The sequence below is a fragment of the Staurois parvus genome, unplaced genomic scaffold (genome assembly GCF_062004578.1).
Source record: "Staurois parvus isolate SC_StPar_1 unplaced genomic scaffold, SC_StPar_1.0 ptg000175l, whole genome shotgun sequence".
In the NCBI taxonomy this organism is placed as follows: domain Eukaryota; kingdom Metazoa; phylum Chordata; class Amphibia; order Anura; family Ranidae; genus Staurois; species Staurois parvus.
Window position 1 is genome coordinate 15,482,098 of NW_028317971.1, and position 27,874 is coordinate 15,509,971.

The following is a 27,874-nucleotide window of genomic DNA, read 5'->3' on the forward strand; positions in this document are numbered from 1 at the left end:
GAGAAAAGCTGCAAGGGACTAAGGATGCATTTCAGTACAGGAATCTCTCTCAGGAAATCTCAGGAATTTATTTGCATCAGTTACTAGAAATGTCCATAACTGAAGGACATGTACAACAGCAGGTATCTTATGATGTTAATGAATCTATAGCCAAAATGTTTCTTTTAGTATTGGATAGAGTTGGAAAGGATTAGCCAGGCTTTTACTGCTGTCTTGGTCCCCTCTGGGGAGAATTACCATTGCCCCAGGACAAAAAGTTATGGTTAATGCAAAATGTTGCAGTTGTACGAGAGTAGAGGGTGAAGAGAAATTTTCCAATGGCGACAGTGGAGTGATTTAGGCTCACTTTCTCCAAAAGTGAAGACAAACCTCTCCAACAGGCAAGAAGGCTCTAAAGACTCATTAAGAAGCATTGCCTAATATAAGCCTTTATGCATCATTCCTGTTTATTAACATAAAATTAAAAATATAAACAATTTAGGTAGACCATGAGCCACATACCAAAATATATAGGAAACAAACTAGAACCTGTATAAAAAACTACTTATATTCACCTTCTTAGCTTCCAGCATTTTGTTCTCAAAGATGTAGGAGATACAGTTCCTCACAACTTCTAGCCGTCGGTTGCTATTAGCCAGAGCACTGCCATTCCGCTCCACTATTGCTTCTACAATGACAGACATATATAAATAATATATAAATAATAAGAGAAGGAAACTAGAAGAAAAGAGAGAGAAAAACAAAGGAAAAGTAAAATACATTAACCACTTCCCGTCCAACCCATGTACATAAACAGCTGGAAGGAAGCAGTGCAGAGGCGGGTGGCCGTTTATAAAGGTCTCCGCATTCCCTGCCTGTGCGCGGTCCCTGGGAGTGTACGGCACCGCAATACGGTGCCCGCTGTGACACCGATCGCTGTATGGGACCTCTGTGTGAGGTCCCAATCGTGATCACTGATTGGCCAATCAGTGATCACATGAACAGTAGTAAACAAGATGTCACTTGCTGACATCTTTGCTTACTACTAGTGAAATCTGTGAATGATCAGAGGTCACATGGTACAAGGCTATTCACAACAGCCTTGTTCCATGTGACAAGCTGTGACCAATCACAGCTCTCACAGCTGCAAGAATGCAGCCAGAGAGAAGGAGAAATGATTGCTTTTACAGCCTTTATGGGTGTAAAAGCAATCAGTGTAAAAAAACAAAAATAAAATTTTTTTATCACCCCCCACATATAGTATGTCACTGTGGTGACACTGTACTGCTAGAGTGACAGTATGTTAAAAAAAAAAAAAAAAAGTAAAACTTTTTAAAATTATAATTTTTGGTTATAAACTAATCTTGTTTTTTTTTTGTTTTTTTTAACTAAAAAGATAGATGAATACATTTTGGCCAAGATGTATGAAGAAAGATTATTTATTTGCAAAATTTTATAAGAAAAACACTTTTTTCAAAATGTTTGGACTTTCAGTTATATAACAAAAAAATAAAAATCCCAGTGGTGAATAAATACCACCAAAATAAAGTTTTATCTGTCTCAAAAAAATGCTAAAAAATTCATATGGGCAATTGTCATTCAAAGTGTGATAGCGCTGAAAGCTGAAAATTGGCCTGGACAGGAAGGGGGTGAAAGTGTCCGGACTTGAAGTGGTTAATTTAAGGTGGGTTAAGAAAAGGCAGAAAATGTGCATAGAAAGTGCAGCAAGTGGCACAAGAATGATTTTGGACAAGTCTGATAAAGTGCCAAGAGAACCAATATACAAACCAATGGGTGGTCCAGGAGGCACCATACATTTCTTTTCAGCTTTAACAGCTGGAGGTGCATTCTGCAGCTTGGCAGCAGCCTGGTCCAAGATCCACTGTACACAGCTTTCATCCAGTAGGGGGAAAGGCTTGTTCTGGGGTCGTAAATGACTACCCTCTGCTGGCCGTTGTACTTTATGCATGCTGACAGCTGGGTAAGGGTTTTCCTAATAATAAAGAGGAAATAAATAACTTCAATAAAATAATAAATTCAATAAATATTAAACACAAATTCATGGAAACAATAACCACACTCTTACTAATCCTAAGGCAATATACACAGCACAAAAAAATATAAATTATTACATCAAGTCAGCCAATTCATGAATATTGGCCTGCTGGGCATAAGACATTAAAACTTTGAAACTGCAATGAAACCGAGGATTATTTAGAGTAAAAAATAAAAATGTTCTGCAACCTATACTAATTTTACAGTTTCAGTAAACTTTTCTCAATACACTACAACACTTTTTTACTGTAATAGCTATAAAACGTTTGATAACGCTCCCTGGATTAAGGCATAGCAGAAGTCTGCTGCAGGAAATGTTTGAGTCCAACTATGGAATTACTGTTGAAAATGTAGTCAGGTACATGTTGGTTTGTTATGACCTTTGTACCAATTTCTAAGAACCTCGCTCTACTTTTTCCAATATGCTAAAAAAATCATAAATGTGTGTAATTTCACTCAAAATAAAAATATAAGTGCAATATATGCTTAAATCCACCATATAAATAACAGAAAATTGTCCATATACAGGTGTAACTCGAAAAATTAGAAAATCGTGCAAAAGTTCATTTATTTCAGTAATGCAACTTAAAAGGTGAAACTAATATACGAGATAGACTCATTACATGCAAAGCAAGATAGTTCAAGCCGTGATTTGTCATAATTGTGATGATTATTATAATTATTATTTTTTAATTAGGACAAGTATATTGTCACGAGGAACAAGTAGACTAGTCCCATGGACAAGTAGTCTTTAAAAAACCCTACACCCCTGCAACACCATCTCTATGCTAATTACACCCAAATCTATCTCTCCACTCTTCAGTTCATTTCTTCTGTCTACTCACACATCACTAACTTACTATTTAACATATCTGAATGGATATCATACCACCTCCTAAATCTCAATCTTTGCAAAACTGAGCTCATAATCTCTTACACTCACCCCCCCTCACCCCCCCCCCCCACCCCACTTTCTTCATTGGGATCAACAGTACTGAAATCAATCACTCTTCTTCTGCCAGGGTTCTCGGTGTAATCCTGGACTCTGGCCTCTACGCTCAGACACATATCCAATCACTGCCCAAATCTTGCTGCCTTTATCTCCACAGTATTTCCAACAGTTGTCCCTTCTTAAAAATAACATCACAAAGCTTCTAATTCTCTCCTCTGTTATCACTGGCCTTGACTACTGCAATTCCCTCCTTGTTGACCTACCGCTACACAGGCTATGCCATCTGCAGTGTATTCAGTGTATCATGAACGCTACTACCTGATTCATCCATCTATCCAACAACTCAGTGTCCATCAACTATCTTGTCAATCCCTCCTCTGGCTTCCGTTCTCCCAACACATAAAATTCAATATACTAACTAAAACATACAAAACCATCCACAACTCTGCCCCAAGCTACATTACAAGCTTACAAGCCTCTCCTCAAAATATTACCAAAACTATTCTCATTGCTGTTCCAATGACCTCCTGCACTCTAGCTAAACTTGTTACCTCCTCCAATGCCTGTCTCCAGGATTTCTCCAAAGCCTCTCCCTTCCTCTGGAACCATCTAACCTCAATCTATCTCCTACTCTGTCCACTACCAGACAATGCTTGAAAAGTCACATCTTTAATGAAGCCTATCCCACCTCTACCTATGAACTTGAATTTTACCTTCTCCATCAACTCACACTTATTAACTTTTGTATCATTTGCCTCTGCCTTTAGACTGTAAGCTCTCACAAGCAGGCCCCTCTGAACCCTCCTGTATTGTAAATGTACTGGCTTCCCTTCATTTCATAAGGCTTTCTGCTATATACATCCCACATGGAAGAACAATATATTTGAAATAGTTAAAAAATATTCTTCCCAAATATATTGCCATATATTTGAAATGCTACAATTTTGGCCATATTCAATATATTTAAAAATGTATTTCAATAAATAAAAAAAAATCACACACACACACACACACACACACACACACACACACACACACACACACACACACACACACACACACACACACACACACACACACACACACACACACACGTTGAAATACGTTTTTATGACAACATATGAAAAATATTTTTAAAAATACATTTCAAATATACTGTCCTTAAAAATACAAATCTACATTTTTGGAATGCATTTACAAATCTATGTAAACATATATGTTAAAATGACTTTTTTTATATGTTAAAAAAAATCTGAAGAATATATTTAAATAAAAAATTTTTTTTTTTAAATATTTTTTAAAATAAGTTCTTCAGATTTTTTTAACATATTAAAAAGTCATTTTAACATATATGTTTACATAGATTTGTAAATGCATTCCAAAAATGTAGATTTGTATCTTTTAAAGAGATACAGTATATTTGAAATGTATTTTTAAAAATATTCTTTATATATTTTGTCATAAAAGCGCATTTCAACATGCTGTGTGTGTGTGTGTGTATATATATATATATATATATATATATATATATATATATATATATATATTTCAAAATATATTTTTCTTCCATATGGGTTACATTAATAATAATATAATAAATAACCACATACATTTCGATAGAGCTTCTCAGCCAAGTCCCGAATATATTTCATTAGGTATTTCTGACTTCCCTCCTCGTACTGAAGTTTCCTCACATCATGGGCAACCAGCTTAAGAAAAACAAGATGGTAATGAAAATGGTAAGTGTACCTTTTTGTTTGACAGCTAAATGCTTCCTTCTCTCAGAAATAAATGTATTCCTTACCTCATCAAATAAATCCAGTGATCTGTATGGGGGACCTCTCTCTGTGACAAATCCAGCAAAAGCCATGCCCTCCAGAACCTTGGTCAGAAAGTCATCTTCAACTAATCCACGCTGACCTAAAAATGAGGCCTGGAATGGGACATGCAAAGTCATAAAGTGTGGTATTCTGGCACTAGCAAAAATAAAAGATGTGATACATCTTCATGACATAAATGAGAGGACCAAACTAACCTTGTGAAATCGTATAACTGGCTCTGGGTGAACTCTAATCAACTGCAGACAACAGCGATATCCTTGCAAGATCTGAGCAAAGAGACGAAGGAACACTGCACGTACTTCCATATCCTGCCACAAAACAATACAATAGTACGTAAACCTTCGACTCAGATGTCCCAACATTACAATAAAATAATACATGCAGTGCATACAAATATGATTTTATCACATAGCCAGTTTCTGTATATAAATGATGAACCTAAAAACTAAATATGATCCAACTGCAGTGGAAACTGCTGCTCCACTATAGCAAAGGAGCAAAATAAATGGTTCAATGGATACTATAACACCTAAAAAAATGGAAATCAAGCCACGAGAGTGTCATGGGCTCCCAGAGCAGGTCATTATCAACCTCTAAAGCCAGCCACAGATAATTCACATTTTCGGTCAGTTCAGCAGGGACTAACCGGGATTCGATCCATCCATGGGCAGGTTGGTTTTACTCAAGTCGATCCATCAACTGACTTAAGTACAATCAGCCTGTTGGGTTTTTCTATGCGATCACTTCTATCGACTAAATATGCCAGCAGTGATCATTGGGTCCTGCAGGCAGGGAAGGCTGTCCGCCGGCAGAACACAATAGCGCTGCGGGAGGGAATCCCTTATCAACACTGACTGTGTTGATGCGAAAATTGAGCAATTTTTTTTTCCTTCCACCCTTGGGCTGCTTTTGTCCACAAGGTCCCTTTACATCCCTCCATGACTTACCTAGCTCTGGAGTGTGGCTATTCATTGTCATGTATACAAATAATTGACAAGAGGTTAGTGAAGCTTAGGATCTGGTTTCTGTCCTTACCGGTGTCCTCGCTGCAGCAACATGACAAAACTGAGAAGCGCTGTTTATAGTAACAAAGGTAAAAATGATTTACCTGCATTCGAAGAGTGGAGGCCGTGATGGAAGATGGAGGGAATGCCAAATCAGCTATCTGAAGAGCAGGATCTAGGACCTGATAAAGAAAATTGCATGCTAGCCAGTCTGACGGAAATTCAGACTCAAATATTTACTTATGTCTGTTCAGTAAATGCACATTGGTTAACATTAAAATCAATGTAAAAACCAAATGAACAAGCAAAGAGAAGGAGATAGAGAAGAAAAAATGATGAGAGACAATGCAAAAGAGCAGCAAACATTACTAATGGTGCACCCTGTAGTACATGTAGTGTAAATGCAACACAACTGGCTGTGCATTGACCCCATACCATTCAACTACACATACTGTACATAGAATACAGGGTATGCCATTGCTAATCTAACCTGAAAATGCTAGCTGCCTGGCTCTCATCTTGAGCCAGAGGCTTTGGTCATTTCTGAAGCACTGACATGGAAGAAGCATGCAAACCAGAAGTGCTGTGATTACCCTGACTTTCTAATTTGCATGCTTGTTTCAGGTAAATGACAGTATAGAGGCCAGAGAAAGAAAGACACTTCGTGTTATTAGGTCAGCAATGGCAGTTCCCGTATTTCTCCCAGATCTATAAACACGTCTCACAACTCTGTTAAGCTGTGACCACTAGACAACCATGGTACTGACTACACCTGACACTCAGACTACATGGCTGTTGTCACAGTGATCCTCATAGGACATTGCTTGAAAGAATCCTATGAAGAAATAAGTATGGGGGCTGCTACTGCCAACTTGCTTGTTAAAATGCTAGTTACCTGGCTGACCTTCTCCTAGCCTTTTTTTCTCTCTCATTCATTTCAATAGCACACTGCTTCCCTTGAAGTCCTGAAACAATCAAAGCACTAAAGATATTTGTAAAGCACATTGCTGATTTGTAAATGTGTGTTTTGTAATGTGAAGTCTGATCTGCTAAATTACTGCTTGTTCTAGGTCACTGACTCAAAGTACTGCAGCCATTGGCATTAGCATGACAGCCAGGTAACAGACATCTTTATGGTCCTTTCACACCGTACTGCACATAAAATCGGAAATGCATAAGCACTGATGTGCATTTAACATGCATTTTCCAAACCATTGCATTTTTATAAGTGTTGGCATGCAATTTCATGTCATTCGTTATGAAATATGAAAATCAATTTATTTTTTAGATCTTTACTGTCAGTTGTACTGTGCTTGCATGCATTAATGTGCAGTGTATTAAAATGCAGGCAAGTAGCATTTTAACACACATGTACACAACATGCGGTGTGAACAGGGCCCAAAGAAAACCATTGCTTTTCATGTGCTCTTGCAGTGACCTGCAATGAACCAATGTAAAAAAAAATATGCAGGTTACTGCAAGAGCTTAGGGGGAGAGGTTAGCAATAGCAGAACTGCTTCTCTTCCCAACAAGACAAAGAGAATAAAAAGTGACTTTAAAGAGAAGTGTGGCCAAAGCTTTTTAGGCTAAGCTTCTCTTGTGGGTCCAAGGAGTGCACTTTTTGCGGTCCCGTGACCCAGAGTCAACTTACAGTGGGCTTTTACCCAATGTCAGCTAATGTCACAGAGCTGCTCTAGGCTCAGGAAGGATCCTGACCATATTGTCAAGATCCACCCAGCTGCTTGCTTGACAGCTGGCTCTGAGAGCATGGCTGATAACCCTCTGCAGCCCGGTGAACTAGTTAAGTTACTGCTCTCCGTTCCAATCAGACTCAGAAAAGAGCAATCAGTGGTCATGTGATCGCTCAGTTCTCAGTCTTAGAGCCGATGTGCAATAGACGCAGCCTCACACCGATGCTGCAGCATAGCGGTGAGTATGTATGTATCTCCTCACTCTTAGATTGTAAGCTCCAAGGAGCAAGGCCCTCCTAACCCTCTTGTATTGAACTGTATCATTGCTGTATTGTCTCCCTTTATATTGTAAAGCGCTGAGCAAATTGTTGGCGCTATATAAATCCTGTATAATAATTAAAATAATAATGTTTGTTTTTTTTAATTTCCATACTTCGCTTTTAATGTACGTAGTTCAGAAGGTCAACTGCACCTGCAAGTTAATTCTGAATGATCCCAGAAGAGTCTGAAAATTATGTCAAATGTGCACTACATTGGCCCATTTACAGATGCCCCTAATTTGTTCAACTAAAAAGCTACAAATTATAGCTGTCCTATGCTTTAAAGGAGAGGTTTGGGGTTGTTTAAAAAAAAACCAAAAAAACAAAAAAAAAAAAACCTTCATACTCACTTCTATGCTGCAGCATTGGTGTGATGCTGCAGCTATCCACCACCGGCTCTAAGCCCAAGAACTGAGCAATCACATGACCGTTGATCGCTCAGTTCTTGGTCAAGTCTAAGCAGAGTGCAGTGACTGCGCTTTGCTCTTCCCCTCCAGTGCTCCCTGGAGAATCAGACTGTGGAGGGGTGGAAGCGGCTGGCTCTGGTTATCAGTAGTGCACTGATAGGCTGAGCCAGCTATTGATCAGGCATCTGGGTGGATCCTGACAACATGGTCGGGATCCTTCCCCAGCCTGGAGTGGCTCAGTGATGTCAGCTGACAACGGACTTTAGCCCAATGTCAGCTAATTCTGGGTCACAGGAGAGCACAAGTAAGTTACCCACAGGAGAAGTATGGCCAAAAATTATTTGGCCATACTTCTCTTTTAAAGAGATTGGCAAAAGGTGCATTGGCCAAAGATGCAAATGCTTCCTTACGTGTCTGCCAAGTAATCCTGCTGGTAGGCAACCTGCAGCACATTTATCTTTTTCGTCTCTGCAGTTCTGGGATACTGCCAAATACAACACTAGGTGGTGGAATTTATATTCGCACAAAGCAACTGTGGGTGTAGTCTGTACAAAGTCATTAAGGGTGATATAGAAAAGCTAGTACAAATGAAAAACATTGTCCAGAGAAATCAATTACATGTACATGACTGTGCAAGAAAAATGAGAACTGGGAGCCGACATATTGCTATGGACAAGGCATTTATTTTTCTTCAGACCAGGATAAGATGAACAACAAAAGAGATACTGTATATGAAGGTGACCAGAAAGAAGCTTCTCCTACCAGTGACAAGGCCTCTTGTGTGTAATGGAGCAATGGCTCAGGCAACAAAGGAAGCTGAACACATTCTGGGATTGTTACAGTGCCACCATCTAAATCTGCAATCACCACATCAAGCTGAAGGAGGAAGAGAAATGTTACAGAAGATTTATAATCAAGGCAAACAAAGGGAGAGAATAAGTTTGGCCATAGACAGAAAGATCTCTCACTGAGAACAACCAGCAATGAGACATCTGCCAGCTGATAACCATCAACCACAAATTTTGCATCAAAATTCTGATAGACGCATATTTTCTAATGTACAACTCTGTCGGCTGCAATGCTTATTTTTTGCTATATCAGTAACCTGTGTACAAACCAATTATTATAAATTATGCTCTGATTGGTCGTCCATGGATTTAATTAAACAATGCACTAAGTTTCCAAAGTTAAATATCACACTTCTAACTATCTACAAAATTGTACTAAGCAATTCCCCCACTATTCTCTAACCATATACTGACACAGGCGAAACTTAATCAGCAAAATCTATCTTTGCATTTGTGAAAACATTCTACATTTCTATTTTTGTCAAGAATTGCCTGAACTGAAAGCTTTCAATAAACTGGAGCGGCTTCATTCTTGCCCACATTTGCCATTCTTTAAGTTTTCTTCATTTATTTGTGTGATTTTAAAGACAAATTTCAGGATAAAACTAAAACAATTGAGTACTGTCCGTGATACTTTTTTTATTTGCACTAACATACAATTTTGAGGACAAGCTTTCGGGGTATGTCCCCTTCTTCAAGGTCTAAGCAGTACTATTAAAAATCACAAAGTTTAAGCAGAATGTTAGAATGGATTGAGAGAAAAAAAAAAAAAAAAAAAGGGCTACAGATAAGATACATCAAAAGTGAGGGGGGGAGGGGGGATACAACACTCACACAGAGGGGGTCAAGTTTTAGCTAATAGATAGTCATAAAGCTGTCGGATAATGGTTGAGGAATCCCATGTCCAAATTAAGACCGTTATCTTTAGTGTCAAATAGAATTATCATTCTTAGTTCAAATGTTTTTCTTTCCTGGATTGATTTAAATTTTCCTTTCAGAACTAAAATATTGAGGTCTTCCATATTGTGGCCTGGTTGTGAGAAATGGTGTCCTACAGGTGTGCAGAGGTCATCTTCTTAATATTGTATGTTAGTGCAAATAAAAAAAGTATCACGGACAGTACTCAATTGTTTCTGTCGCAAATGCACTAATACGGCTACAATCACCTCAGGATAAAACTAACTAATCTTAAAAATGTCCCTTCCCCTTCCTAACACCCTTTTCTGACTAACCTGTGTAACTTCTGTATATTTACCTATTTTCAGGCTACATTAGTTCGATCATGTGATCCTCTGTGTTAGCCAGTGGTGCCTGCAGGGGAGAGGAGCTCAACAACGGCTGACGATGCCTGGGAGCCGTGACATCACCGATAGACTCCTATGGTCCATCCATTGTTGGCACGCTCTCTTCTCCCCTGCAGTTGCTGCTGGCTGACACAGGGGAGGCAGATCATGTGACTAGACCGGAGCGGCCTGAAAATATGTAAGTATACAGATTTGTCTGTATATGTTTGAAAATAGGTAAGTATACAGGTTAGTCAGCATAGATGTTGGGGTGGGTAGGGGGTGAGTTTGGAGCATTTTTAAGATAAGCTACAGGGGTTAGACAAAATTATGGAAACAGTAGATAAAAGAACAAGATAGTTGCATAATATGGTGTTGGCCTGTCTTTGGCATACAAGGCCTGAATTCTCCAGGGAACTGACAAAGTCTTGGATTGTGGATAATGCAATCTGATACTGCTCTTCATGCAAAAATTGTTCCAGTTCTCGCAGAGATGCTGAAGGCGGAAAACAAGCCCGAACATTGTTCCCCAATATTGACAATAGTGGCTCTATGATATGGAGGTCCGGCAACTGCGGTGCCCAGAGAAGGTGCAAGACTTCACCTGCATGCTTGTCAAACCACGATTTGACAAAACCATCGGTGTGAATCAGAGCATTATTGCCTTGGCAAATGGTGCTGTCTTCAGGAAACAATGTCTGCACCATGGGGTGCACATGATCAGCCAAAATTTGTACATAGTCACTGGCAGTGGCTTTACCTTTCAAGGTGATGATGGGGTGTGCAGAATACCAAGATATGGCTGATCAAACCATGACTGCGCTGCCACCATGCTTTACCATTGGCACAAAACAGTCCTGGTTGTAAGCTTGGGATGGTGTTCGCCACGCGAAAACACGTCCGGTGGTTGGGAACAGTGTGAAGCTCGATTCATCAGACCATATTACAGTCTTCCATTGATCGATAGTCCACGATTTATGGGTTTTACACCATTCTCTCCTCTTCTAAACAATATCAGTCACCAGTGGTTTGGTAATTGCAGCTCGTCCATGAATGTTTTGCTAATGGAGTTCCCTTCACAGTTTTTGTGGACACGGGCTTTGGAAAGTGGAGATTGAGCTCTGCAGTCACTTTTGCAGCAGTTGTTTTCCTATTCTGGGTCACAATCCTGCGCACAATGTCCTTTTGTCTCTTCCGGTCATTTGACCATGTCGACTACACGTATGCTTATCAGACGACATTTTCCTGGAAACCGTACATGCTGTCATAACCTTTGATAATGTACCTTGCGACACTGCAAACAAATTGGCAACTTCAGTCACAGAGGCACCAGCTAAGTGGGCACCAACAATCTGTCCTCTTTGAAGCTTGACATGACTCTGTATTACTAGCAGCACACGCAGCATTGATGCCATTGAAGCTTCCCACCTTTTAGCTAGGTGTCTCATTACACAGTGGAAGCAAAGGAATGTTACATCACTTCCGATTTCAACCTGAAATATGTCACATTCATACCTGCAAATCATGTACTGTTTCATAATCTTTGTTCAACCCCTGTAGGTTTATCCCTGAAGTGTACTTTCAATGTCATCTCCAACACATACACTTTTTACATTTTACAATTTAACGCTTAAAAAGCACAGCTTTCCATTTCAAATTTTTATACATACAGGAAAAAGCAAAGATCAGCATTAGAAAAAAAGTGAATAATTTGACAACCTTTCTAAATAGGCAGCTAATCTGTACAGAAATTCAGAGATCTAGTTCTTACCAGGTCTTGTGTCTCTGCCCGGAAGAGAGCATTCACTCCAATGATGAATGGTGTGGGGGTGCTAAGGACTTCAAGAAGCTGAGCAGGCAGAATGGGTACATATGTGAAGCTGCAAAACAGACAAAACACGTGTAAGAAAAGCAGAGAACGTGCACTAAAACCATATAGAATACTACTCCCACCAATATCACAATGCATACATCCCTGAATGCAAGCACCATTTGGAACAGCATATAGCTGCATATTTCAGCATGTTCTTGATTTGCTAGCAGGCCGGAATACTCACATATTACATTGTACTGGCAAATGAACCCAAAAATAAAAATATACTGTATATACAAACATATTGATTAATAACATAATGTGAAACACTGTACCTGTATCTAAGTGGAAACATTATAGCCAGAAGGGCTCTGCAGGCTTCTGTCAAGCGTTGATAACTCCGGGAAAGAAATAGGATCTTATGCTCAGTGAGAGCCGCACAAAAGAGGCACAATACATTGGTGATGCCTAAGAAAAGAAAGGAATTATAACTAAGTGAAAACAGACACTTCAGTTATTTTCTACAGAAGGGGTTGGATGATCTTTTGTAGGTAGACAAATGGAATTTAGCAAGTATGTGGGTGTAATAAAAAGTATGCCCATCACATAATGGCAAAAAGATAACCATTTACACTAGATCTCATGTAAATGCATAAATGCAATGCATAGCTGCAAAGTATGCAGACATGGGGGAATTTCTGTGACTTTGTGATCACTTACAGCCCACAAGTTTCTGATGTCACAGCAAGTTTTCCAGAAGTATTTAAGCATGCTCCTGCCAGTACATAAGATGTCCATTCTCATAATTCACAATATTTACAGCTTCTCAACGAATGACTACCACAGGAAGACATGCAGAAAAATTAGTACAGAATATGCTATCTAGCTTACTGTAAATGTAATACAATTGTTTGGTTATATTGATTATATGTATATCTAGTGGCTACGTGTACAAGACGTACAACCATCACAAACAGGACTAGATATAGATGCATACCAAGCTGTCGAAATAACAGGGCCACGCTGCAGTTACTGATTGGAAGAGAGTCACATATTGGGGTTTGGATCACTTGACGATCCCCGGCTCCCAGTGATATCGTTCTCTGCAAATAGCACCAATAGAAATATTCAGATATTGCAAAACAGAAGTGATATCTATATACCTATAAGATAAAAGGCACAGCAAGGAAAGACACTTTATTATGCTGAATACTAGAAGGCACAGATAGGAAAAGGGAGTAATGGTAGATTGTACACAGCAATAAGGCTCAGAAGAAAGTGAGGAGTAAGGACAGGGAGTGTCAGGGTGGACAGCAGAAAACCAATTTACTATTAAAGATCAGCAATAGAGCAGCCATGTAGCTCAAGAGGAATATGCTCGTGTAAATTTTGATGGAAAGCAATTTTAAAATTTAAACTGTGTAAATAAGCTCTTGTGTTACTCTAATGACATTGCTGACAACTACACTGGCCAAGGGTAAAACTATCGTTGTAAATATAAAAACATTTGTCTTTTATTAAGAAATTATTACAAGTATAACATTTGTGTAGGTATTTGGTCATCCACTAAGCTTGCATGGAGAATATTCTGAATTTGTGCAGACAAAGCAGTCTTCCAATTACAGATATGTGTAGGACAGATGGAAAACATTAGGGTGCGGCTTATACAGCAGAATATAAACATGGGAATTTATCAAACCAGGCGCACAGAGAGGCAGAATTGCAGAAACGTACTAATTCAAGCGAGCAGCTTAGTTTGCAGTCAGAACACAGCTCTGCTCAGTCTACGACGGGCCATACACTACATAATTTTATTGTACAAATTCGGTACAACCTCCTTTAGCTTTATTACACTATATAATAAAAAGGATAATCACCTCAACTCATACTACATAGATATTGGTAGATTGTACAACCATGATTATATAGTGTATGGCTACTTTCAGGTATGCCCCTGATCACACCTACAATGTGCACCTGTTTGTCGCTGAACAAGTCCAAGTGCAATGATCATTTTACTCTCTAAGCAAACATTTATGAAATAGTTGTTGATGTTTTCTTTATTTTCTTTGTTTTTTTTTTTAGACATGCTGGCCCAAAGTTCACAAACCCAAAACAAAAAGTTGTCCCCTTGGAAAATTACATTAGATTTCCACTGCCGTTGAACGATTTACTTTAGTATACTCCACCTAGATGCTGATGCCTACTTTAATCTTTTTATATATAAAATAGAAACATATTTTCTCATCTAGACCCATTAAATTGTTTGACCCAAACATATTTTTCAGTAAATGGTGCAATTAAATCACTCTTCTTCCATCTTTCAGGGACTCCAGTACAGTTCCAGATCTTCTGCAGTAATTAGGGAAGGTACATCCTATTCATAAGGAATTTTTCATAATACTATGGAGAATGCAACAGGTTGATTGCAAACATCTGTTTTAGCAAGAGGAGCAAGAGTTCAATACAAGCACAAAATCAGGAACTACGGCAGGGAGATAGCAATGGTGAACTCAAAAAAGTTATACTGTAAAAAAAAAAAAGTAAGTAGGATCTAATAAGATTTAACTATTAACTGAAATATCTGGAAAGCCTTTGAAAAAAAAGAATATGATATAGATATTAAAGTGTAATTCCAGGCAAAAATTAAAATCTTGACAATATTTCTATGATTACTGTTCATCAACGTCTGTGTTGTCCGCTTTTTAGTTTTATAAAAGGCTGATTAGCAACAACTATCCAATCAAGGTATTCAGAAGCCCTCCTCTCTCTCGGTCCCGTTTCTCCCCAGCCAGCTAGCTCGGCCCAACTCGGTGGGGTCCGCCTTTCATTGCCCCTTCTTGTGGCGTATGCATGTCACATGCTTTCTCATGAATGAGGGTGCTAGAAGAGAATGTACATGCCCACCAGACGCCCTGTGTTTGCCAATGCAGGGGGATAGTGGTCAAGTGACAGGGAGCAATAATACATTAAAAAAAAAAGAATTAAAAAACGGTTACCTTTTAAGACATATCAAGAAGGTTAGCAATTGCTTACGACTGGCTCACTCAAAACAACTACTTTCAATGCTGCACAATGGCAAAGTTTTGTAGCTGTAGAATGTGTAGTATGGTTTTGTGGCACTAGGGTCATCAGTTTGTATCCTAACCTGGACAATATCTGCATGGGGTTTTCTTTACGCTCGCACGGGATTACTCCAATACTCCAAAAAATATGCTGGTAGGTTAAGTGGCCCCTGAATGTGTATCTATGCTTTAGGGCTGCACCAAAATTTTGGCCAACAAAACATATCGGCCGAAAATAGCTCTATCGGCATTTTGCCAATAGGAAAAATTAATTTCAATGCAGATGCTGAAACAAGGGTCTGTGTGTACTGCAGATGTATATGGGGGGGGGGGGGGCGGGGGGTTGTGGCGGTGGAGAAAGGCAGGAGAGCACAAGTGTATATAGTGACTGGCTGCCACTATATGTCAGTGACGGTTTTAAATGCAATTGCTGGGGGGTTTTTCTTCACTATAGCTCAGAGAATCAGCTGTCGCTTTCCCCGAGCTAAAAGAAGCAAAAAAGTTTCTTTTTAGTTTTTTTCCCAAGCAAAAATGGTGAAGAAAAAAAAAAAAGTCAGCAATTGCATTTAAAAACTGGCACTGACAAATAGTGACAGTCAGTGAGGGAGCCTCTCTGTATACACTGTTACCTCACTGTATACACACTGCTCCTCTCCTGCCCCCTCCTTACACACTGCGCCCCCCTCCCCCCTACAAAGATGTCCTGTCACTCATATGCTATCACATAGGGGACTACTGGTCCCGTATGTGATAGCAATAAAATCATAAGTTAAAAAAAAAAAAAAAAAAAAATTGGAGCCTCCCCACCCCCACATATGCAGACATTTCGGTTTCGGTGCGGTTTTCGGCCACATGCATTCTGAATTTTCAGTATTGGTTTCAGCACCAGAATTTTCATTTCGGTGCACCACTACTATGCATGTTAGGTAGGGACCTTAGAATGTAAGCGCCTTGACGGTAGGGACTGATGTGAATGTACAATATACATAAAGCGCTGCGTAAACTGTCAGCGCTATATACAAGACATGATTTTCACTGCTGAAGTTAGGAAACACAGGTCTTAACCCTCCCACAGCATGTGATTGGACAGTGAAGGAGAAGTTGAAGACAAAGGAGCCCCTCTCTCTTGTCACTCTGCACTGTCAGCACGAGCACCACAGCACAACTGCTTTACCCTGGGCGTTGTCCCATAGGCTGGATTGGCCCCTTTTGGTTCTTATGTGATTTGGGATGGTGCCTGAATACGAGTGGATTATAATAGCTCACTTCACACAATGAATACTTTTTAACAGTTATGGGTATACTTTGAGAGTTACCTCCTGTTAACTGATAAAAGGAAAAATAGCACAACACATTTTGGACTAACGTATTCTCTTTGTATTTGAAGGAGCTACATGACTCAGCAGACATACCTACATCTCCAAGATGCTTCAAGAATTTCAGATCCAATCTGAATTTGAAATGATTCAGCAGATATACACCATCAGAACTTAGGAGTTATGGATAGAATGAGAAGGGTTAGAACTTCAGTCAGGTTGCTTTCTGCAATCGAAGAATTTTACCCTAACTTTTTATCCCTCTTACACCAAGACAATAAATGGAAAAGGGGGATGAGGGTTGGTTGTCAACAACAAAGTACAGTTGTAGCCCCCATTGGAGTAAATTTTACTTCCTGTCCCTCTGCCCCGTTACCAGGACATGAAATGAGAAGAATTTTTCACAAGGAAGAGACAGAAAGCAATCCAAACCAGACAGACATTTTAACCCTTCCCCCACTCAATTACAGAAAAAAAAAAGTTTTAGTTGTCATTGAGTTTTTGGCTAATGGCCTTTATAGTTTATAGCCCAATGGTGCTTAACAACCAATCTGATTACAGCGGCTATTCCAGCAGCCATTGTAAAGAAAACAAAAGCAGACATGTTAGGCTTTGATGCTCCAGTCATGTCTATCTCAAGTTTTCTATGCCTGTTGCACTAAGGTTGCAGGTAGATGTTTGCTCTTATTGGAAGTGGCTTCAGAAATAGGAGAAATTACAAACTTTTCTCAATATAATAACTGCTAAAACTATATATATTTTGTTTCATTTCTTATGTTTATTAAAAGTTCAAAGCAAATTTTGTGGTTTCATTTTTGTTAGTGGCTCTCATGCCTTCCCAAACGTCTTATTGAAATCTTAGTGCTTGGGGATAGGATGCTTCCCCCATATCAAAGGATGTGATGGAAGAGGAGAAGCAGGCAGTGTGCAGTGTGGCAGGAATTAGAATGAAGTGCATACCATACCATCCTGCTCCAGGTCAGACTGGGAAAAAAAAAACATATCAACACGGAGTCAGAAAGCAACATTCACAATCTTGAAGCACCTAACAACTACTAGGTCCTAAGAAGCAGAAAGTGAATGCTAGGAGGAGCCCCTTGTGACAGACCCCAAGGAATAATGCGAAAATTATTTAGAAGAGAAACACTGACCTGGGAACCTCCAGTGACAGGGACAGTGCAGGTTAGCAAATTTCCGACAACATTCTCCAGAGACACACTTAATCCATCCGTATGAATGGTATAAATCAGGCCCAGGGAATCCTGTAAATTGAAATATGCAGCATCAGTACATCTTTCTGTTTAATACACAAAGCATTAAAGCAAAAATGAAGTCTAAAATAAAAAACTAAAAGTAAGTTTACCTTTACAGAAAAAAATGAAACCCTCCCCACTGTACCGCAGTGCCCACACGGCCGATGTAGTGGTCTGGGGATTTACAAATCCCCACTCTTTTTCCTCCCTTTTCTGTATGGCTTCCGGGATGGATCGGAGCAGTTCCGACTGGTTAAAGAAGTCACATGCCAGTGCTGACTAATGAGAATTGCTACATGGCTGCAGCACTGATCCCAGGTGCAGCTGTCCCCTGCCAGCTTTACACCGAGAACTGAGCATTCAAAGACATCTGATCGCTCACTTCTCAGTCTTCGGTCTGCAGAGAACCAGTGACCGTCAGTCACCGGCTCTCGGTTCTGCCCCTCCAGCACTCACTGTATTATGGGGCTGTCGAGGGGGCAGGAGTGTCTGGCTCAGGCTCTCAGCAGCATGCGGAGAGCCTCAGCCAACTGCCAGTCATGCTTCTGGGCGGATACCGATATTAAAGTCACGATCTTCTCAGAGCCTGCACCAGCTCAGTACTGTTGGCTGAAAACGGGAACTAAGTGCACTCCTGTAACTCACGGGAGCAGTAGGGACAAAAAGGCTTTGGTCCTTCTTCTTTAAATAAAATGCTGTGCCCACCTTTAGCTGCTTGCATGGTTCAACTGCCTAATTTACAGCCTTGTATATTTTCACTAATGGCAATAGTTAGATCATTTTTTTTTCCATTCAGACAACAGACCGAACAAGGAAAAAACAATGAAGAAGAAAAAAAAAAAAAGAAAAAAAAAAAAAAAAAAAACAGATTCCTCTATTTATTGAGGTAAATAGAGGAATCCTCCCCACTTAGACATTGTATTCTGACAGTGGGGACTCTCCCCTGTCAGAATACACTGATCAGCAGCAGCTGATCAAGAAAAATTTGCAACAAGCCCGTTTGAGTTATATCAACTTCTGTCAAGCGGGAACGGCCACGAATTGATCAGAATTTGGCACATCCCTGCTGAACCAGCTGAACTTCCATCCATCTTTGGCCAGTTTTACTCCAATAGAGAAGGTGGGGAAGTGAAGCACATGTCTAGAGCACAGTGTCAAACTGGCAGCCCTCCAGCTGTTGCCAAACTACAAGTCCCATGAGGCATTGCAAGACTGAGTCACAAGCATGCCTTCCAAGTGCAGAGGCATGATGGGACTTGTAGTTTTGCAACAGCTGGAGGGCCAGTTTGACACCCCTGGTCTAGAGGGACCTTTTTATGAGCTAGTCCAAACCAGACCTTCCTCTTGCCATCAATTACCAGTGGGACTATATGGGGCAAGAAAAATTGTCAACACTGCAAAGATCTCAACATGCCACATGGTTCAAAGTAGATATCTCATTATATTCATTGTCTAGCAGCAGATCATCAGCACACACTTGCATGGTAAGTGCATTGAAAACTAAACTTACCAACTTGTACACAGGGTATTCTAGAGCCGCATATTCATAAAACATACTGAAGGTGTGACCCCAGACAGAGAAAAGGAAGGTCATTTCAAACCAGAAACAGTTGCTTACCCTGAAGACCTCCGGATGGTCCAGACGTGATACAAGCACCAAAGTCTTAGGAGCATACAGCTGAGCTGCAGATGGTAAAGGGGAACCTTCCTCTGTTTCTCCATCCCTCTGATCAATAAGATTCTATGAAAAAATTTTACAGACAAATTGTCACAGAAAACAAGTCCAAAATATAAATATAAGAGGTGTTATGATTTTTTGAAGATTGAATAAGGATTTTTTTTTTACCATAAAAGCCTCGTTTTAATATAAAGACCTTGTTCATGCAGGCATACTAAAGTGTACTATACACCTATGCAAAGAACTGTTATTGCCTGCACAGGATGTACAGGTGTTCTGTGCATCCCCATGCAGGCAGTCCCATTCATGTCTACTGGGACGCAGCAGCTTCACAGGCACAGCTGCTGCTTCCAATTAGACATCCGTGCAGGTGCATAACCCTGGACAGGGGGTCCAACTGGAAGCAACTGTGTCTGTGCAGCCCCTGCATCCCGAAAGATATAAATGGGACTACCTGCATGCGGCGATGCACGGAACACCTGTGCAGGCAAAAACAGCCCATGTGAACAAGGACAAACACTAAAGGGTAGATATAAAAACAGAAAAGATACGAGCGCTGGATAAAAAACCCAAAAAGCGACTAGCATGAAAGGCAAACACCAGGAGCCTCAAAAGTAAATGTATCAAACACACATGCAGCGCTAATAAATTCAATGATACATGCAAATAATCATACGGTGCATATAATAAATGGTAAAGTGAACACCACTTAATACTGAAATAGATCTTGAAAGTTGTCTAAAAGTCCAGGAATAGTAATGATGGTGAATAAATATCTCCAACAAGAGTGTTCTTGCGGTGCATAATACAAAATTTCAAGGCAAGATGGTGACAAAATAAGTGACTTCTGTGACCATATTCCTCCCACAGAAATGAGTGTAGATTGCGCTAACCAGAAAGCGCAATGGTAATGCGCATTTGAGTGTTAACCAACTCCTGGTCATCCGGCTATTGAAACTGGATCACAGAGAATGGTCATCTGGCCTGCATCAGCTGGGAAAACATCGCAGCCTCAGGGTCTCCAGATACCAGGGGACGTGTAGTCGTCTCGCCACCGGGGGGAGTATGTAGTAGTAAGCAGCTGGTAGCAGGGAATTCCAAAATGGCCACCGGCCGTCCACAGGGGCCATGCGGTGTGACGTCACAGTCTTATACCCTGTGACATCACACCGCATGGCCCCTGTGGACAGCCAGCGGCCATTTTGGAATTCCCTGCTATCAGCTGCTTACTACTACATACTCCCCCTGGTGGCGAGACGACTACACGTCCCCTGGTATCTGGAGACCCTGAGGTTGCGATGTTTGCCCAGCTGATGCAGGCCAGATGACCATTCTCTGTGATCCAATTTCAATAGCCGGATGACCAGGAGTTGGTTAACACTCAAATGTGCATTACCATTGCGCTTTCTGGTTAGCGCAATCTACACTCATTTCTGTGGGAGGAATATGGTCACAGAAGTCACTTATTTTGTCACCATCTTGCCTTGAAATTTTGTATTATGCACCGCAAGAACACTCTTGTTGGAGATATTTATTCACCATCATTACTATTCCTGGACTTTTAGACAACTTTTAAGATCTATTTCAGTATTAAGTGGTGTTCACTTTACCATTTATTATATGCACCGTATGATTATTTGCATGTATCATTGAATTTATTAGCGCTGCATGTGTGTTTGATACACTAAAGGGTAGATGATTCTGTACACAATATTCACAGGCTAATTTTTCCTTTACAGCAAGCAAAAGGGGCATAGCAGAGACATAACAAGATAATTCTGACCTACTGCTATTATACACAATATACAATGTCAAAGCAGTAGATCTGGCCAGGGATAAAATGTCTGAGGCGGTATCTCTAGATATTACTTAATACGTTAATCCAGTTGTTTCCTTGCACGCCAAAGCCTCTTAATTTTCTCACAATGGTTGGGTGCAGAAGCTGCGGTGTCAGTTATACTTAAGCTATATTTCATAGCTAAGCTCCATCAGCTGCTTTTCCCTGTCAAATGCCCTTACTGTCCAATGAAGCAATCTCAGAACAGACTTCCTTGTGCAGTGTTACAGACAATGCAAGTAGAAACAACATAATACAGGAAGACCAGAACTATGGATAGAAATGGGATAAGGAAGACATACCGGTGCACACTCCTCCCAGAAGGTGAAGCAGCTACAGTAATGACGTTCTGAATTGATGTCTGTCAGAACAGCGATGAAGAATGTTGGAGGATTCTTCTCGGCGCATAGCTGCCATCCACTGGGCTGACAAAACTGTAATAAAAAGGTGTGTGTGACAAACAGGGATCAACAAGAGACTTAAAATCAACTACTACTACAACTTCTGTGCCTGGCCTGGATCCATAGTTAATGGCAAAGATTCTATAGTTTCTGCAGTACAAGAATATGCAATTTATACAAAAAGGATTAGACTCTAAATTCATAAACAAGGAAAAAGTAAAGTTTCTTGATCTAAACAAACACAATGTGTTTAAAGGATACGTTCACCTTTTAGCAAAAATATAAAAATGCACATTTTTTTGCAGGTAAAAAAAAACGTGCATTTATTATATTTTTGTTTGTGGAGCCTCTAAAGCATTCCATCAGCGATCAGCAGATTGCTGGTACCATGCAGGTATCCCCCTGACCTGTCACTATATCTGCTTGCTAGTACATCCCGTGCAGGCAAGCAGATACTTACTGACAGGAAGGCTCAATGAACTACCATGGTGCTGTGGTAGTTCATTGAAAACTTCAAGCCGACGGCCACAAAGGCTGCTGGGACTTGTAGTTTTCCTTTCCCATACACAGAACACCGTGAATGAATGACGCAGCCGGGTGTGACAGCTAACGGGGAGAAGATTCCCCACTTTGATTCCCCAACCATGCTTTGCTGGGTTTTTTTTGCCTTCCTCTGGATCAACTGTGGGTATGGGATTATAACTTTTTTTTTCTATGGTTGAACTGGATGGACTTTTAGTCTTTTTTCAGCCAGACTAACTATGTAACATGTTACACCCTGAATATAGGTGTAACATGTTATGAAAGGTGAACTTATCCTCTAAGCTGATAACACCTTAACAATTCTAATGTCTTGTGTATCTTTTAAACAGAACCATTACCCTTCGTTCACATATATGCGGCTGTGCGGGCCGTGTTTTGCGCGGGCACGAGAGCCCTTTTATTTGAATGGACTCCCGTGCCCCGGGACACGCAGGGAAGAAGTCCCTGCACTTCTTTGGAAATCGCATCCCGCACGGGAACCTTGGTTCCCAGTGCGGTTGCGATTTCCAGTGTGGACAGCGTGCCATTAGAATTAATGGCACCAGCCCGGGGGTCCGCATTCTTCTGTGTGGATGGTGCAGCTGCACGGATTTTTGTACGGATCGGCAGGGGCACTACTCGCACATATGTGAACCTAGCCTAAATATTCACAGTGCTGGGGGGAAAAAGTAAGTGAACACACAGAATAATTACTTCCAATGAAGGCTAACCAGTAATATGCACACCTGCAGTCCCATAAATTAAATGAGTTTGGAAGTGTGGTTTAGTACTGCATGATTGATAAAAGACACAAACATTTTGAGATTTTTGGTTATAAGAAGCATCAGCTGATGTGAACCAGGCTGTGTAAAAAAGATCTCTGTGAAGACATACTATCAGGAAAACGCCAGGGTGGCTGCCAAAGAAGTTCAGCAAGCTATCAACTCCAAGGGTTCACTTACTTTTTCCTTACTTCACTTACTGTGAAGATTTTGCACTCTCCAGTTTTAGTAAATAACCCCATTGTGTTTGTCTATTTATTTATTTCAGGTACTTATATAGTGCTATCAATTTATGCAGTGCTTTACATATGTATTGCACATTCACATCAGTGCCTGCCCTCAAGGATCTTCTAGTCGAAGGTTCCTAAGTCTATTGTGACTTAGGTGAGGACTTGATCGCATTTTATGGCAAATTACTGCAAAAAAAAAAGAGAAGTTTGGGAATTAAAAAAAAAAAAAAAACACTCTTACATACCTATCTGGATGCATTTTTGGTCCGATCCTGCATCTGTCCCCTGCCTCCTGTAAGACCGAGAACTGAGCAAAGACCACTGACTTCTCAGTTCTGGGTTTTCAGTCTGCAGACAGCCAGTCCTTACATGTTGCGACTGCACTTTTTTAAATGCTTTTATTCCTTTTTGATCCTGCCTTTAAGACACTTTCTGTCCTAGGCTGACAACTCTTACTGTACTGAATCTAGAAAAATCACTGATAGTTACAAAGCTTTCAGTTGCTGTTGTGCGCTGCAAAACTCCTCCACTCGTTCTATGAAACAAAGGAGGTGATGTTCTGTAGTTCTGTTCTAGGGTGACAATGAGGTTTCGTGATTTAATACAGTGAGTAAAAGTTGCCAGCCTAGAAAAAAAAAAAAGTGTCTTAAAAGGCAGGATCGCAAAAGGAAAAAAAGCCTTTAAAAAATGCAGCCACAACTTTCTAAGGACTGGTAATCAAAAATATACATAATTTTTGTTCACGAGTCTAAATATGATTTGACTTGCCCCTCCAACCTGCTTCTACATCAAAGAATGCTGCAAGACCACTAAGCAGAAAAGTTCCTCTAATGAAGTCCTGCTGAGACGGATGGCCACTCTTGAATTACACAAGTGGACGTGAAGAAGCACTGATCCTTGGTGAACCATGCATACTAGAAGAACAGTGTGAGCATTTACAATAACGAGATGATGTAAACTGATTTTGCTTTTAGAGACCATCTGAGTGTAAACCATTTTTGGGAAAAAATGCAAAATAAATGAGCTTCTGAATGCTAACATTTATCACATGATTAATCTTGATTAAACTTCAAGTTATGTAAACGGATGGTTAGAGAAGGCTTAAGTAACGTAGGCAACTGAGGTGGAATTTAACTACTAAAAGTAAAAATTTAAAAACAGACACTAAAATACTACTAGTTTCACCAGTGTAAGCATGCAGGAATACAATGCTGGGTATATGTGCTCCCTCAGACAAAAAGTTGGATCTATCAGAGTGCCAGCCATGCATTCACTGGTCAAAAAACAACGCTTCCAGCCTAGTGACAATGAAGCTGAAAGCATCATGGAACTAATGGTATTTAAACATTTTGCAAAATAAGACAATGGGCAAATACAGGTGAAACTCAAAAAATTAGAATATCGTGCAAAAGTTCATTTATTTCAGTAATGCAACTTAAAAGGTGAAACTAACATATGAGAGGGACTCATTACATGCAAAGCAAGATAGTTCAAGCCGTGATTTGTCATAATTGTGATGATTATGGCTTACAGCTTATGAAAACCCCAAATTCACAAACTCAGAAAATTTGAATATTGTGAAAAGGTGCAATATTCTCGGCTCAAAGTGTCCCACTCTAATCGGCTAATTAAGCCATAACACCTGCAAAGGGTTCCTGAGCCTTTAAATGGTCTCTCAGTCTGGTTCAGTAGGAATCACAGTCATGGGAAAGACTGCTGACCTGACAGTTGTGCAGAAAACCATCATTGACACCCTCCATAAGGAGGGAAAGCCTCAAAAGGTAATTGCAAAAGAAGTTGGATGTTCCCAAAGTGCTGTATCAAAGCACATTAATAGAAAGTTATGTGGAAGGGAAAGTGTGGAAGAAAAAGGTGCAGTGCACAAGCAGCAGGGATGACCACAGCCTGGAGAGGATTGTCAGGAAAAGACCATTCAAAAGTGTTGGGTATTTTCACAAGGAGTGGACTGAGGCTGGAGTCAGTGCATCAAGAGCCACCACACACAGACGGATCCTGTACATGGGCTTCAAATGTCGTATTTCTCTTGTCAAGCCGCTCCTGAACAACAAACAACGTCAGAAGCGTCTCACCAGGGCTAAAGAAAAACAGACCTGGTCTGTTGCTCAGTGGTCCAAAGTCCTCTTTTCTGATGAGATCAACTTTTGCATCTCATTTGGAAACCAAGGACCCAGAGTATGGAGGAGGAATGGAGAGGCACACACTGCAAGATGCTTGAAGTCCAGTGTGAAGTTTCCACAGTCTGTGTTGATTTGGGGAGCCATGTCATCTGCTGGTGTTGGTCCACTGTGCTTCATTAAGTCCAGGGTCAACGCAGCCGTCTACCAGGAGATTTGTGGAGCATTTCATGCTTCCTTCCACAGATGAGCTTTATGGGGATGCTGACTTAATTTTCCAGCAGGACTTGGCACTTGCCCACACTGCCAAAAGCACCAAAACCTGGTTCAATGACCGTGGGATTACTGTGCTTGATTGGCCAGCAAACTCGCCTGACCTGAACCCCACAGAGAATCTATGGGGCATTGCCAAGAGAAAGATGAGAGACATGAGACCGAACAATGCAGAAGAGCTGAAGGCCGCTATTGAAGCATCCTGGTCTTCCATAACACCTCAGCAGTGCCACAGGCTGATCGCTTCCATGCCACGCCGCATTGATGCAGTAATTGCTGCAAAAGGGGCCCAAACCAAGTACTGAGTACATATGCATGCTTATACTTTTCAGAGGTCCCATATTGTTCTATGTACAATCCTTGTTTTATTGTTTGCATGTAATATTCTAATTTTCTGAGATTGTGGAATTGGGGTTTTCATGAGCTGTAAGCCATAATCATCACAATTATGACAAATCATGCTTGAACTATCTTGCTTTGCATGTAATAAGTCTATCTCATATATTAGTTTCACCTTTTAAGTTGCATTACTGAAATAAATGAACTTTTGCACGATATTCTACTTTTTCACCTGTACAAGGGTTGGACCCAAAAAATGGAAACACTACATGATTTGCAGGTGTGAAAGTGACATGTTTTGCATTGAAAGCAGAAGTGATGTAGTGCTCTTTGTTCCACTGTGTGATGAGACACCTAGCTAACAGGTGGGAAGCTTCACTTTCGTCATTCACCCAATGCACTGCTAGTAATACAGAGTCATGTCAGAGCTTGCTTAGCTTCAAAGAGGGCAAATTGTTGGTGCCCACTTAGCTGGTGCCTCTGTGACTAAAGTTGACAATTTATTTGCTGTGTCATGATGTACAGTATTAACTACTTGCCATCCTGAGGATCTACCCCCCTTCCTGACCAGGCCAGTTTTTGCATTACGGCGCTGCGTTAATTTAACTGACAATTGCGCAATCATGCAACGCTGCACCCAAATGAAATTTTTTTCCTTTTTCCCCCCAGAAATTGAGCTTTCTTTCGGTGGTATTTGATCGCCTCTGCAGTTTTTATTTTTTGCGCTATAAAAAAAAAGACCAACAATTTTGAGAAAAAAACAATATATTTGACTTTTTGCTATTAAACATGTCCAGTACAAAAAATTTAAAAATCAAATTTCGTCATAAATTTACACCAAAATGTATTTTGCTACATGTCTTTGCAAAAAAAAAAATCCCAAGACATGTAAATTTATTGGTTTACATGAAAGTTACAGTATAGCGTTTACAAAGGGCGTTATAAAAAAAAAAATCACAGACTCTGTACTAATGGCACTGGGAAGGAAGGGGTTAACAAGAGGGGTGATCACAGGGTTAACTATGTGCTGGGAGTGTTTTACTAAGAGGCGGTGTCAGTGTGCCTCACTGTAATCACACTGCTTTGGATGGCTGTGCTGTGCACAGCCATCCAAAGCAGTGTGCCCAAGCTGACAGTGAGGAGAACTGTAAAGTAAGTAAACAAAACAGTTCTCCTCCGCATTGGAGATCCTCGGAAATCAACAGGTGCCGGCGAGTAATCAGTGGCCAGGACCCAGTGATTGACAGCCGCGAATGGCGGCGCTCACCCCTACCCGGAAATGCAAAATATCACACACACGTGATTTTGCGCACCTGTGCCGCCCTGTAACAGTATTTCTACTATAGGGCGGTTGGGAAGCAGTAGAAGGTTGTGACGACATGTACAGTTTCCATGAAAATGTTGTCTGATCAGCATAAGCACAGTCGACATGGTCAGCTGGCCGAAACAGACAAAAAGGACATTGCGCAGGATTGGGACCTGGAATAAGAAAGCAATGGCTGCAAAAGTGACTGCAGAGAGCAACCTCAGTCTTCACTGGACTGTACATGCCGTCATAACCTTTGATACTGTACTTTACAACACAGCAAATAAATTGGCAACTTCAGTCACAGTGGCACCAGCTAAGCAAGCACCAACAATTTTCCGTCTTTGAAGCTAAGCTAAGTGAATGATGAAAGTGAGGCTTCCCACTTGTTAGCTAGGTGTCTCATCACACAGCAGAAGCAAAAAAAATGTTACATCGCTTCCGCTTTTATCGCAAAACATGTAATTACTTTCACACCTGCAAATCATAAAGTGTTTCCATTTTTTTTGTCCAACCCCTGTATATTTTCAGTGAATGCCTGATA

General features: G+C 40.4%; 1 protein-coding gene across 6 annotated transcripts in view; it reads right to left on the reverse strand.

Moving 5' to 3' along the window:
* Window positions 1-27,874, reverse strand: part of SBF1 (SET binding factor 1) — a 151,457-nt gene that overhangs the window by 47,041 nt on the left and 76,542 nt on the right. For 3 of the 6 annotated variants that reach the window (XM_089676986.1, XM_089676984.1, XM_089676982.1), the window contains exons 3-16: window positions 21,645-21,776; window positions 19,446-19,568; window positions 17,726-17,836; window positions 17,535-17,558; window positions 13,191-13,296; window positions 12,529-12,661; window positions 12,152-12,260; window positions 9,012-9,125; window positions 5,936-6,013; window positions 5,022-5,135; window positions 4,791-4,919; window positions 4,597-4,695; window positions 1,768-1,972; window positions 555-667 (exon numbers count right to left, since the gene is read on the reverse strand). In XM_089676986.1, the coding sequence (XP_089533112.1) occupies window positions 555-667; window positions 1,768-1,972; window positions 4,597-4,695; window positions 4,791-4,919; window positions 5,022-5,135; window positions 5,936-6,013; window positions 9,012-9,125; window positions 12,152-12,260; window positions 12,529-12,661; window positions 13,191-13,296; window positions 17,535-17,558; window positions 17,726-17,836; window positions 19,446-19,568; window positions 21,645-21,776 (1,590 nt within the window). The remainder of the gene's footprint in view (window positions 1-554; window positions 668-1,767; window positions 1,973-4,596; window positions 4,696-4,790; window positions 4,920-5,021; window positions 5,136-5,935; window positions 6,014-9,011; window positions 9,126-12,151; window positions 12,261-12,528; window positions 12,662-13,190; window positions 13,297-17,534; window positions 17,559-17,725; window positions 17,837-19,445; window positions 19,569-21,644; window positions 21,777-27,874) is intronic. The other 3 variants (XM_089676987.1, XM_089676985.1, XM_089676983.1) reach the window with 1 other exon arrangement.